Source organism: Gastrolobium bilobum, unplaced genomic scaffold (assembly GCF_033153095.1).
Source record: "Gastrolobium bilobum isolate Gb01-03AN ecotype WA unplaced genomic scaffold, APGP_CSIRO_Gbil_v1 utg11244, whole genome shotgun sequence".
In the NCBI taxonomy this organism is placed as follows: domain Eukaryota; kingdom Viridiplantae; phylum Streptophyta; class Magnoliopsida; order Fabales; family Fabaceae; genus Gastrolobium; species Gastrolobium bilobum.
Window position 1 is genome coordinate 103,640 of NW_026895558.1, and position 14,717 is coordinate 118,356.

Sequence of the window (14,717 nt, forward strand, 5' to 3'; positions counted from 1 at the left end):
TAAGATTTGATTATAAAATATTGTAAGCGAAAATAGGTTGTAAATATAATTTTTGTTTTATAAATATAATTTATATGATTTTAACTTTCATTCCAAATATGAATTTTAAGATAAAATCATCCTAAAAATTATTAAAAATATATAAGAATAACTTTAATTTGTATGAAGCGTTCCCTTTCTTATTTTTTTCATTTTAATATGACTACGTTATTAAGACTATTTATTTACCACGATATTAACTATGTTATATAAGAAGATTTTACTTAAGGGCATGTTTGGTAGGAGTTTTTTGTGTGTGTAGATATGCAGACAAATCAAATTGGTATTTTAAGTTGTCCATATTTAGTACAATTTTTAAAAAAATTCAAACAGAAAAGTGGTTTGCCCGGCATTGTTATTTGCGTAGTTATTAAACCCGGACCAACCAGGTCGGGTCGACTCGGGAACCGATAAATCGGTCATATAATCGGTCCGGTTAAAGCAACGAACCGGCCATGCATCAGAACCGGTGTGACCCGGTCCGACCCGGTCGATTTTCATAAAAACCGGTGACCGGCCCGGTCTAAAAAAAAATCCAAATTTTGTTTTTTTCAAAAAAAAAAATCATAATAGCCATATTTGAATATTTTTTTGCTTATTGACTTACATAACTTATGTACCTACAACACTAATATTATCTCAATTATGTACTATGCATAAAATTTTGAATTAATTTATAGTTAGAGTGTCGTTTTCGGAACCTAAAGCCCCGTATCACGATCATTATATTTTTGTTTGATTTTTTATTTGATAATAATATGTGATTTATTATTTTTTGTATTAAAATATTTGAAATTTTTATCATTTTTTTAGATATTTGAGTATGTTTATAATTTTTTAATATAAATTATAAAATTGCATATAATTACCGAGTCATGCGATTGAACCAGTGACCCATTGGTTGAACCAGTGACCCAGTGATCCGGTACCTCGATCGGGTCAATGACCGAGCTGATTTTAATAACATAGGTTATTTGTTTGAAAGATGTCATTAAAAACACTGTTTCAGAATACCACATCAAAGGTGGTATTTTCAGATTTGCGCATGCATTGGTATTTTGTCATTAAAAGCATTATAGGGTTACTTTCGTAATTTACACATATTTTTTCAGTAATACTTTACTTTCAATCAAACTTAGACTAGGAAACTTAAATCAATTTTTCCGGTAATATTTTGGCTTATCAAACAATTTTTTTTTAACTTTCTCACCGAACTTATTTTCCCACCATATTCTCAAGTAAAAAAATTATAATCAGATGTCAAAACACTTGACATAAGAATTTATCCAATCGAAGAATCATAACCATACAAAGGTGGATAAATGATAATAAAAGAAAAGAGAGAAATATAATATCAATTTTCGATCGATTACATAAGGAAAACAAATATCCAAAACGACATAGTTTTGAGTATTAAGACCAAGTGACATGACAAATAATTAATTCTGTAATTTGTTATGATAAATTCTCATCAACTTATAATAAAAAATGGTGGGGTTTTAAATGTACGAAAACAATAATTAATAACTAGAAATTTATCATTAAAACTAGCCCATTGGTTTGTTTTTAAAAGTTATAAATGATTAAGATCTTCTCATAACACATTAACATAAGAGATGAAATTATAAATGATTGTAGGTATTTATATTCCTCAAGATATTTCCTACATGTATATATAAAAGTGTGTGGGGAGTCATGTAAAGAGAAGAGAAAAAAAAAATATAGATCTCATATATTTTTATATACGTGTAAGAGATAAATTTATTTCCTACAGCATAAAAAACATTAAATATATATATAGGAAAATATGTTTCTCATGTTGAATAAGACAAATAATTTTTTTCATGCAACAAAAAAAAATTAATGGAACCCAAGTAGAGAAAAAAAAAAAAAGTGGGCCCTAGTGCCCTATATATATTTCCCTTAAAAAAAAAAACAAACTAGCCAGCTGACGCATCAAACTCCATCCAGCATGGGAACAAGAAGCGAAATAAAATCATCTTGAGAACTAAATAAAAGCAAAGTCTGCAAGCCAGTCACTCAGCGCACCCATTTCCTTCTTTACGAAGAGATTATTTATCGTGGTCCGGGACCACCGTTCTTTTGGTGGTTCCTTAGTGTAAATAGAAGGGTAAAAGTGAAAAAGGAAAAAAATAACAGATATAAAAAGGAAAAAAAAAATTAATGTTGTGAGAAGGAGCACCAGATTATGAGTGGTCCTAGACCATAATAAATATTTCCCTTTACGAATGTGGTGGAAGGAAGTTTGCCGCTCCTTATCGCGCCACTCCTTCTTTATGGATGCAATGCACAAGAAAGAGCCTGACTGACTCAGACGGGCTTTAAGACTATTTATTTGGAAAAAAAAAATTAAAATATTACTATTTTAATAAATAATTACGAATATATAGTTATTTTGAAACTATCTACGAATTTATTGCACTTATTCACACTCAAATTAGACGTGACTATTCACGCCCAAATTAGGCGTGACTCCTAAGGTGGTGTTTGGTTCAGTTGTTTTGCTGAGTTTCCCATCAAAGTGATTCTGGCTTTGTGTAGTGTCCATGTTTGGTTCACTGATTTGATGAAATTTACCCATCAATGTCAATTGCCTATCTATCCAGTATTGCATGTTATTTGTGTGAAAAATATTGTTCCGGAAAGCACTTTGAGAGGTGGTATTTTTCTGAAATCTCGATAAGTTTATCAAGTGGTAAAAACGGTGACCACATTACCCCTTATCAAAGTTTGCAGAAAAGGGTACATCACTCAAGATTGTGTGCATCAAAATAGGGTGGAAACCAGTATGAACCGCGTGAATGAAAAATTCCCTTGCTATTATCATCTTTGATCCAATGGCCACTGTCATTTCTCAGCTCTATGATTTTGTTTTTCCTCTTTCTAGAGATGGGTAGTACCTTGTGTTCCACAATACAAGGTAGTTTCTTGGATACCCAAAAGCCTACAGACAAGGGTTTTGGTCCCTTCAGCTATGGCCCTCCCTTCACTTCCATGCATTATGCTTTGCATGAAGATGAGGTAAGCAAATGGATGTATCTCTTTCATCCCTTGCTTGATTTTATGGCAAAAAAGAAAACTTTTTAAGAAACTTTCATCCCTTGCAGTAAGAGTCGATTTTTGTTATGTTAAGTGAGAGGTCTTTTTTTCAACTATTCGAATAATACCAGTTTGAATTGAAAGCAAAAAGAAAGAATAATACAGGGTCAGCTTCGAACGAGAGACAGAGACGACACAAGAGACAGACTAAGATGGAGCTCCATTATTTATTGCCGTTGGGACATTTGGTTTTAATACAGGGTTATTTTTGAAAGGATAATTTCGTAATTTCAAGAACTTTTCCCATCAATATTTTTTTTTCAACCAAACACACTTTCAGGATTTTCATTCAATTTTTCTGATAAAATTTTGTCCAACCAAATATCTTTTTTAAAATTTTCCTATCGAACTCACTTTTCTCGCAGATCCCTATCAATTACATTTTCCTAGTAAAAAAAAATTTAACCTGAACCAAACACCCCCTAAGGCATTCACGCCTAATTTAGGCGTGAATCATCTGGTGTTGACACGTGGCAAAATAAAGTCAACTTACGAACCGTAAAACTTTGGAAAACCATAACTTTTCACTCGGATATCTGAATGAGGTAATTCTTTTTTTTGATTCCACATAACTTTTTGAGATCTACGCAATGAAATCTCATTTGATATATTTTATCTCTCACAAACACAATTCAAATTTGCATAATTGTATTATATAGTGTATTACCCAAAAAAAATTTAAAAATTATTATTAATAAGAAAAACAAAATAAAGATTTAATTTGTGATTTAAATTCAAAAATCAATTTGAAAAATCTGTATTAATAAAGAAAATAATTAAATAAATATTCTAAACACTTGGTAGAATATTTTAAGAAAATACTACTCTCATTTTACATGAGGTAATTATCTCATGTTATCTCACTTCGAAAATTCCACCCACTCTTTTTCTTTTTTCTCTTTTATCCTTTAATGGTGGGCTCCACGTAACTTCTCTCAATAACAGGAGAGAACTACTCTCGTGTAAAATGATAGTAGCATTTCCCTATATTTTAATAATTAAATAAATAACCTTGTACACTATTTTTTTTCAAACACTTGGTAGAGGCAAAAAAAATTAAAATATTGATTTTTAATAAATAATTACGAATATGTTGCCGTTTTGAACCTAATTACGAATCTATTGGTGCAATGATAGTAGCATTCCCCTAAGTACCATCATTGGGTGTGAATGAATGAGTGCAATATATTCGTAATTAAGTTCAAAACGGCAACTTATTCGTGATTATTTATTAAAAAACCAATATTTTAATTTTTTTGGCTCTACCAAGTGTTTGAAAAAAAAAATAGTGTACAAGGTTATTTATTTAATTATTAAAATATTTACAAATTTATATAATATTCTACCAAGTGTTTAGAATATTTATTAATTATTTTCTTTATTAATACAGATTTTTCAAATTGATTTTTGAGTTTAAATCACAAATTAAATCTTTATTTTGTTTTTCTTATTAATAATAATTTTTAAATTTTTTTTTGGTAATACACTATATAATATAATATTGTAAATTTGAATTGTGTTTGTGAGAGATAAAATATATCAAATGAGATGTCATTGCGTAGATCTCGAAAAGTTATGTGGAATCAAAAAAAGAATTACCTCCTTCGGATACCCGAGTCAAAATTTATGGCTTTCCAAAGTTTTACAATTCGTAAATTGACTTTTTTTGCCACGTGTCAACACCAGATGATTCACGCCTAAATTAGGCATGAATGCCTTGGGAGTCATGCCTAATTTGGACGTGAATGACTACAATAAATTCAAAAATAGTTTCTAAACTACAACCTATTCGTAATTAATAATTAAAATAGTAATATTTTAATTTTTTTTCTTTTCCTGATTCTACCATGCTATTGCTACTTCCATTCAAATATAGACAAGTGTTTTGTTTTTTCCACGTTATTATCGTAAATATTGAAATTGAAATTTCCCTTTCTCAATGAAAAATATACGAGTGCCTAAGTCACGCCCTTGTGCTCAGGATCCACCGCAACGCTTCACCCGGTAAAGCAGGTTCTCTCTCATTCACAGCGTGAACGTGGTCTCAATCGTCTTTGGAGGCTTGTCGGAGGGCCTGATTGACTCGCCGGTACTAACATTCCTCGCCGGATTCTTAATACTGCTTAGTCTGGGTCTGGGCGCGGATAAATATTCCTAAAAATTATTAACCGAAAATAATACAAATGTATTGCCGTTATATTTTCATAAATTAAATTCATGCCGTTCACTATTTTATGCTAAAATATAAAAGGAAAAAGAAGAATAATGTTATAAGAAAGTTGTTAGATTATGTTATTGAGATAGAGATGGTAGGATACACATTTGTTTTAAAAAACAAAAAAACAAAACAAGTGTGGGTTCCACCATCCCTATTTCTATAACATCACTTACAAATTTCTTACAAGATTATATTTCTATTTCCCAAATATAAAAGTGTTTAATGATCATTTGCATTGGTTTAAGTCTTCAATATAGCTGATAACCCCATCTTTCTCTTTCTTTCATCCTTTCCCTATCTGGTTCTACATGATTGGCAAAGCATGTGTACAAACAATTGATACAATCAGTTATCACTCAGAAGCGGGGTTTCTGGGTTGCCCTCTATTATGTCATTACTCGAACAAGTATTAGGCTTTAGCAGGCAAGCTAAACAAAGAGAGATCATCTGTGCAAATTGAAAGATTTCAAAGTTAGCGGAGAGAAACAGCGCTATAGAAAGAGTGTAGAGTAGAGGAGAGGAGAGGGAAGAAAGAATTTAGAGAGCTTACCATGCATATGGATGCACATATAATGCTAAAACCTTTGCATTCAAAGGGAGCATTGCTAGATAAAAACCATGCTGAAACAAGAGTTAATTAATTATGTCGTAAGCACTTAGAACTGTCAAATGGTCTAATAAGAAGCTGGCCAAGATAGCATTCCACTCACAAGTCAATGGACTCATAGCAATAGGTGATAGCAAATCAGATATAGATTGTGCCCCAGCAATAAAGGTTTGTGCTTTTCCCTGCAATGAAGTTATAGCAAAAAATTCTAAAGAGGGCAGATCATACGAAATGTGTTAAAGATGATACCATGGAAAAAGTTATACACTATTGTGCTCTCTAGTATTCTGCTTCATATTTTTTTTCTGATTGTTATTAAATTCAGCTCGGTCATCAACTCAGTCAAGATAGGTGAACAACATAATCCATCGTTTTTTCTGTAAGATCTTATATTGGTGATTGCTATCGTCCGTACTTTGATTGCAGTTTTTCTAATTGATTGTGGAAACTATATCTTCAAAGAACCTGTGTTTATAAACATGTCATGTGACAGGAATGCGTTCTCTGGTGTTGCTTCTGGCTTGGTAAGCTTTGATCTATCACATTTGGCTAGAAAGGAATAACAGATGCTACAACGCTACCCCTCCTCTATCTGGAGATGACATTATTTCCACAGTTTGCAATGACAAGCTTATGGTTGTTTCGAATTCTACAACCGATAGTGTTAATAGAGATTTGTGCAGGAGATGACATATTAATGGGAAATTTTTTTGTTTGCTGTTTGTAGGTAGGGGATAATGCTATTTGTACAGCTTCTTCTCTGCATTCTGTGTAATGTTTTCTGTGGCTGACTTTACTGCTTTCTTGTATAGCTTTTTGATGAAATATTTAAATACTTATCGCATACATAAAAAAGGAGAGCAAACCTGATTGGTTGAGCTTGATGCTTTCGAAATAACAGCATAAGTCTGCATGAAAAAATAAAAATGATAGCAATATCAGGACCATAAAGTTGATTGTAACTATAAAAATGAGTCCTAATTTTATGAGAAAAATTGATCTAGTACTTACAGAAGGTTTGACAAGGACATAGATTGTGCCAAAAGAGGCACTCAAGTATGGTACCTGCATTGGTGAATTAAATTCAATTACTAAAAATAAGGAAATGCAGATAGTAAAATTTTCAGCAAGCCATGTGCACTGTAAATTTGTATAATGACATTGCACAAAATACATGAAGCAAGGTAGGGTAAAGAAATTAAAAACTGCAGTTATAATTTTTTATTCAAGTTATTTATAAAGCTTATTGTGGATACAGGTGACAAATCTGAAGTACAAGAGTGATAACATAAACAGTGAAATTAAAACTACTTATAGAAAGTTATCAAGTTTACGTACCCAAGGTGCCCATGCTAATCCATAAAGCCAAGCCTACATAGACATTTAATATGATTAGCATAAAGGTATCAGAAAAATTGCTTTTGAAAAGGAAGTAAAAGAACCCAATATAACTTACATATGCAATTGATGCAAGCAAGGCAGAGCATAGTATGACTTTCTCTCCAACCAATGGATTAAGTATTGGAAGCAACACCATCTGGAAGCCAACTGAGGGTAAGTACTTAGAAAAAAAGTCATAACTTATCCATAATCAACTTACCAAACATTCATAGAAGCCTGATTAAATATCAGCAATTTGTAACCAATATTAGACCATTGGAATATTACAGAATAAAAGTTTACCGGTTTCTAATTCAAGTGGAACAGCCTTGAGTTCAATGGAGCTAAAAGCAAACTGTATTTAGTTGACAATCAAAGGTACAACAACTGGGGATTCTTGGGGAGGCAGTGAGGACATGAACATAAGCTAACTTATTTGGAGCGCTAGCAAATTTCATGTGTGCATTAAGTAATAAAACACAGGTTCAAAATATTGTAAAATAATATTTAGTTTAGTCCAAATTCTCTAAACAAATCCCCCTTAATAATGCATCCTTAGCCAGAGCGGGTTAATAGACCATTCTAAAACCTTACAGCTTTGGCAAGCTATCTCACTGTCACAAACCCTTTTGCAAAAAGACTGATACTTGGACCCGAACCGGTGATCTTCCAGTCATAAGGAGCAACCTTACCGCTGATACAAGATATCTTACAATTTTAAGGATGGAGGAATTAAAGGTAGAAATTTCCTCTGGGAAATATTATACCTGAGAAAAGATTGAACCGATTCCCACCATCATCAGTAGTTCTGAGAACTGGTTTTTGTTAAAACCAAAAACAGCTTTCAAATAGTACTGCAAAGGAATTACGAGACTGTCAAGCAATGGAATTAAATAAAATAAAATTGTTAATTAAGTACAAACCCTAAAAATAAGAAGTAAAAGAAATAATAGCATGTGTCATATATAATCATAGATCTGTTGCTTTACATGTGATTTTCAACATACTATTCCAATCTCCCAAAAACATCTCTCTAAAAAGGAAAAGGAAAATAATGAATTCATTGGAGATATATCATCACATTCATAGATGCTAAGCTACAATTTCTGATGGTTTGTGATCTCGATTTTTAACAGATGATTTTGGCACATGAGTCAAGCTATAATTTCGTGCAACAAATAGATCATGGTGACACACCAAAAAGAAAGATTGAAAAAGAAAATTGACAAAATAATAGAAATATGTTACTTGATATTGTCTTCATGACAAAGTTAATTTTAGTACATACACACCAAATTTGAAGGTAAAACATATGTTAGTGTTTGACATGTGCAAGGAAAGAACAGTGGACATGAGACACTATCCGTCAAGGAATTGACTGTCCCGAGAGCTTAAGTTATTAAGAGAAAGCCAAAAAATGGTTTTATTAAAATCTCCAACAAAACCCCTCACATAAAAGCTAGCTGGTCTTGAAGTATGCACAAATCGCAGGCACACTCAACCCTTATGCTGAAATTATAATTTAAATTAAGAAAGCAGAATCAGCATGAATCACTCTCTTAACAACTTGGTAAAAACTGCTCTAACTTTTTTTTGTCAAAGAACCATCCATCCTGAAATAATTAAGCAAATGAGAGAAGGCTCGTTATGGTTAATAAAATCTCCAACACTGTCAATATGACCAGAGCCTTAGTATATGGCTTTCAAATAATGAATTAATAGCAAGGCAATAAGTTGGGGGTTCATTTAAATCAACTGAGAAGTGAGAACATACCAGCAAAATGCTGCTTATGCCAGACATTCCCAACTCATAAAAGAAGGAGACAAGAGCCATGCCCCTTAATGTGGGACTGAAAAATGAAATATATCGTAGTATTTAGGATTCATGTACACATTACATTTCACATGAGAAAAATATCAGAAAATAATTTTACAGATAAAGGTAATAATTCTTAACATCCAAAAATGAGAGGCAACCTGAAAATTACTATTTCCCCAGCTTTTCTCATAGATTTGTATCTTTGATGGAGAACATCAATAATTTTAGCGCAGCAACTTGACTCTTGATTCTTTTTTGGAGGCAGTGTCACCGTTTCAACAAGGAAGAATTGCATATAAACGGGACAAAGGATCAATAATACTATTGAAACCTGAAATCAGTGAACCATAAAAAAGATTCATTACCAAACAGGAAGTATGAAAAAGTCATGATATTATCTGAACATTAATACAGAACTCACTACACAAACATACCACAAAAATATACTTCTCTGGAAGAAATCGAGCCAGCACATTCCCCACAACATGTGAAGCAGAAAAGAGACCAGTAATCCAACTAAATACTGCTGCCCTTTTGCTTTCATTTACAACATCTGCCTGACAGAGGAAGTAGAAAGGTGTATATAAAATTCCTTACCATCTTTTGTTTATATTCAATTAATTTAGTTAAGAATCTCACCACATACGCAACAGAAATGCAGAAAATACTCCCTTGACTGATTATATATGAAATTGTGCGAAGAACATAGTAGGCATAGACAAATTCCGCAGACTGATGCATGGCAAGTAAAGCTGTAACAAGAATACAGTAAAAAGGTGAAAAGAGGAAATAAAATCCATAAGTAAAGAAACTGTCATGGAATTGGAGAAAGTCATCCCAAGTTTCGTCTATTTGCATCTTCATTTAACTCGATCTCTTTTTTAAATTCTAATTTTCTGGATAATTTATTTGTCTACCGTTGAGATTAATTAAAAGGATGAAAATGGCACTCACTTATCCTTTCTATTTGTTTTTCTGTGCATTACTATTGTTACAAATAGCATTGGTAAATGTTCAAAAAAAGGGAAAATATTCTGAATTGAAGTAATCAACATTATTAACGACAACTTGATTACTTCACATCACCAAAATATTAGATTGAGCAAAATGTTGAGTTCACATCTTATTTATGTATGTCTTTTTAATTTGAGCAGGTGAAATTGTACTTATATCGTTTGTGACCAAATCATCTGTCAATATTAAGCGCATAATAGACCACAAGAAGTTTAGAAGAATAAAATGTGAAGAAATAATTTCCAGGACTTATGCAGACCAAACTTCAGCAAAGAATATGAGATGATCTGCAATAAATGCATCTTCAGTTCAATTCGGTATCAATTTCATGAAGAGACAAAAATAGAAAAAAAAAAGAGACAGAATGGGTATAGCTCAGAATGGGTATCAATTTCATGAAGAGACACAGGGAAAGAACCTGGGTTCAATTCCAATGAAATACATCTTTGGGAGAGGGATGAGAAGCTTTAACTGACTAAGTCCCAACTCTGGATTATTCTTCTAGCCGATTTAAAGAGATAAAACTTGTGTGATAAGCAGGTTCGAGTCCCCTCAAATAGATAATAGATAATTAGGCTGGAGATAAAAAAAAAAAAAAAGGAAGTTGAAAACATAGCAGAATCAAAGAAGCGTTAACAAGTTTTGCCGTGATTTCAGTCAATGAGAAAGTAAGATAGTAAATTTTCACAAGTCTTAACGCATTTGTTCACAAAGATTCTTGAATGATCTAATGAGCATACCAAAAGGAATAATGGTCGTGGACATGGTAATAAGCAGCAAAGGTTTACGGCCATGCTCATCTGAAAGCTGACCCAGTAGCGGAAGCACCACCATTTTGAAAATTCCAACAATCTACAAAGAAAGTTACATTATTAAATATAAAATCAAATTGGTAAAAAATAAAAGAAAAAAGAAGTAGTAATTAATTATATTCCAAGTCTTGTTAGGATAGCTAGGATGATACCGTTTGCTGAAGGCCATTGATGTAAATAACTTTGGAGCAAGTTGTGTGTGAAGGGCATAAAGCAGAAGTGGTGACATCAACAAGAACAGAAACTGTCATCTCCTCAGCAACCCAATGGATGCTAAGTGGAAGCAGCAAGTGAAATAAAGGCCTCATCTCTTTGAGGCCACTCCACCACCACGACATGTTTGACGTTTGTGAAACTCAGATTCAGAGTTTGGTTTCTTTGCATCAAACGTTGTACGGTTGTACCCTTGTCCTTTGGGACATTACAGATAACAAAGTGGTTGTGTCTGAAATTGAGCATTCAGAGGTACCTATGGCTATTCTATTTGTATAGAGCACACAGCACGAGAGCCTGTGGTCATGTGGAACGAGCGTGGCAAGAACGAGGGGGCAATAGCTACACCGCGCTTGTCCACGTGCTTACCATCATTGGGGTTAAAAACTATAAGAATTAAAAAAAATATTACCAGAAAAAATAATTAAAATGTAAAAAAAAAAAAAAGAAGCTATTTTTAAAATAGGATAGTTTTACTTATGTCACAAGCATGAATATATTTTGGTACATCCGTAGAATATTCCTTTTATTTAAAATAAAAAATGAAGAATTCATATGACATTATAAATAGTTAAATACTACAAAATGGATTATTATTTTCACATGCACCAAATCTTCAATATTGGGGAATAAGAAAAATATTTTCCACGTACAAAATTTATTCTACATTGTGTCTTGTATGCTGCCACCTAAACAATTTTAAAAAAAATTATGAAAAAAATTATATTTACAAATTACACTATATCTTACTAATAAAACACTTTTAAATGAAGACATAGTATAATTTGTATATTTGTAAAAAAATAATTATCAATATAATTCAACTAAAAAAATTAAGTAGGTGTCACGTGGCAATATATGTTTGTTCATGTACATCTTATTGATCACGATCTTTTTCATGCATTACCTGCTTAGTTTTTCTTTTCTTTTCAAGCACATATATTAATGTTTTCTAATTAAATCTAATAATGAGATTAATTAAACACAATTCTTTTGTATAACTCTCGTGCAATGTTATAATTCCTTTTTTTTTAGTACCGAGTTAATGAGTCAATAGTTCAATCGATGGGTCACAGGTGGAACCATATGACCCAGATATTTGTATATAAATTTATATTTTATACTAAATTATATAATAAATATTTTAAATTGTGCAATTTAAACAATAACCCATGACAATGGATTGATTCCCACAAGCAGTAATTTTTGAAATAATCCTATTTTTATTATTTATATAATAAATATATTAATGGTAAGTATTAACAAATTTTGAAAATTTTGTACACCCATCTTAAAAATCCGATGTCTTTCTTATCATGCCGCGGAAGTTGCTTGTTTATTCGAAGATGCCGCCGATAAAGAAGGCTCTTAGATAGTGTTTGGTTGAAGGTTTATTTTAGGATTGATGGGAAAATGTAGGTGGATATTGAAAAATACCACGTTTAGTTCAGGTTTTTTCAAGAAATACTAGACAAATAGGATAGATGAGAAAATGACTTTTGTGTTGATTTTTGGATGAAATTCATTGTTACAGAATACCACTTGAGATGTGGTATTGTGAGATGACTGGGGAAGTGAAAAAACAGGTGCAAAGTTTCTCCTGAACATAGATTTTGCATATTTAAATAAATTTCCCTGGTAATATTTGGGTCAACCAAACAACTTTTTTTACATTTTCCTATCAAACTCACTTTCCAACCATTTTCCTATCAATTACATTTTCCTAGTAAAAAAAAATTTCTCCCGAACCAAACACTACCTTAAGACTCCTAGGCCGGACAAGGCGATAAGGTGATTACTGTTTACGAAATCTCAATCTTTGTTATGAAGAGTACCAAGAATTCTGGTCTCTGTTTTTCTATATATATCAGACTCAAGAGATGAGTTCTTTATATATACAATGCTATATTTTTTTTATTTTATTTTTTTGTATATAATACAATGCTATATTTTAAATGTATAACAACTAACTAAAAATATGTAACAGCTATCTAATACACAGGAAACTGACTTCTATTCCTACTTAAATACATTCGAATAAACATATCAAATACACTAACAACTTGATAAGTTCAAATCTCAACATATCATGATTCAACAATCTTCATTGTGCTTAAGCACATTCATCCCGATGTCGTGATCAAGAAGACAAAGATGCTCCTGATCTACATAGTAAGGCTCTTGTAATTTTTGAAACCGCAATGATTCATTACAGATGTGTGTACTTGGAGGCTTTTTAATTTACCGTTTCATGGTGATTTTTAAACAATTTTTTCAAAGACTATATAGAATTGTAGGATTTTAAAGACTTTTTTAAAAGATTTTTTTGTTACAATTAAGATTTTATAAGATTGGAAAGAATAATATAGACTTATAATATTTTAAAAAATCATTTGAATTTTTAACAAACATTCAAATGTGAATCTTAAGAAAGATAATCAAATAAAAAATTTATATGTATAAAATTCATTAGAACTTTGTGATATCTTTGCATGTTATTAGTGTGATGGAGCGTGTTATTCATATTTAAAATTTTCATTTCATTTCCATCAATATATTTTAAACATGATATAAACTGTATTGACGTCTTAAATTTGGAAGTGATAATGTTGTTAATAGTTGATATCATTTATTTGATTTGAAAGTTAAATATAATAAACTTTGATTTGATATAGACAGTTAATATATTCAAGTCCAAGAGCAAATTCCAACTTGTTCATAATTAAAATAAAAGATTTCAATGCAACAAAAAAAAAAAAAAAAATCAAACTCAAATAATTTTCCTTTCTACAACTTTCTAAGCATGGAGAAAGCCTCATTATGACCTACTAATAATCCCATCAAACTCGGATGAGTTGGCATACAAACTTCGCTTAATGATGGCAATTTCGGAGGAAGAGCCACTAAGGCTTTGTTTGGGAATTTGGAGGGAGGGGAAGGAAGGAGATCCAAAGGAGAGGGAGGGAAAATAAGGGAAGGAAATTGAAGGATATTAAAAAATGGTAAAGAAGAAATATTGAGGGTTAATGATATATTTTTACCATTTTACCCTTTTATTAAAATTAATATAATTATTATATTTTACAAATTAAATTAAATTTAAAATTTCTAACAAAATTATGTATGTACTTTTCACAACACCAAAAAAGATCATATTTTCGATGAAAATTTTATGTTGCAAATGATGAAAATCTCATCACAAAATTATTTTTTTCGTCAGAATACTTTTCGTCGAAGAGCGACGGAAAATGAAAATTTGTACAAAAATAAATTTTCTATCGAAATTTTCGACGAAATTTATTTTCCATCAAATGTTTTAAACAAAAAAAAGGATTCTGTCAAAATTTTGACGGAACGTTTTCCGTTCAAAATTTCGATGGAAATGTGTTCTGACGAAAATTTCAACAGAAATTGTTTTGTTAGAAATTTTGAGGAAAAATTTTTCATTCGAAACTTTCGACGAAATTTAGATTATGTAAAGAATTTTGACAGAGT

At 31.4% G+C, this 14,717-nt stretch overlaps 1 protein-coding gene across 1 annotated transcript; it reads right to left on the reverse strand.

Annotated features, from left to right (window-relative positions):
- Positions 1 to 4,815: 4,815 nt before the first annotated feature.
- LOC133316426 (uncharacterized) lies at positions 4,816 to 11,494 on the reverse strand. The gene is made up of 14 exons (XM_061518176.1): positions 11,162 to 11,494; positions 10,938 to 11,049; positions 9,823 to 9,935; positions 9,618 to 9,740; positions 9,342 to 9,514; positions 9,139 to 9,214; positions 8,132 to 8,218; positions 7,441 to 7,521; positions 7,323 to 7,355; positions 6,996 to 7,049; positions 6,851 to 6,892; positions 6,088 to 6,166; positions 5,928 to 5,998; positions 4,816 to 5,824 (listed from the first exon to the last, which is right to left on the reverse strand). Exons 1-14 carry the CDS (start codon positions 11,345 to 11,347, stop codon positions 5,723 to 5,725), a joined length of 1,332 nt encoding a protein of 443 aa, XP_061374160.1. The 5' UTR covers positions 11,348 to 11,494; the 3' UTR covers positions 4,816 to 5,722.
- Positions 11,495 to 14,717: the final 3,223 nt, after the last annotated feature.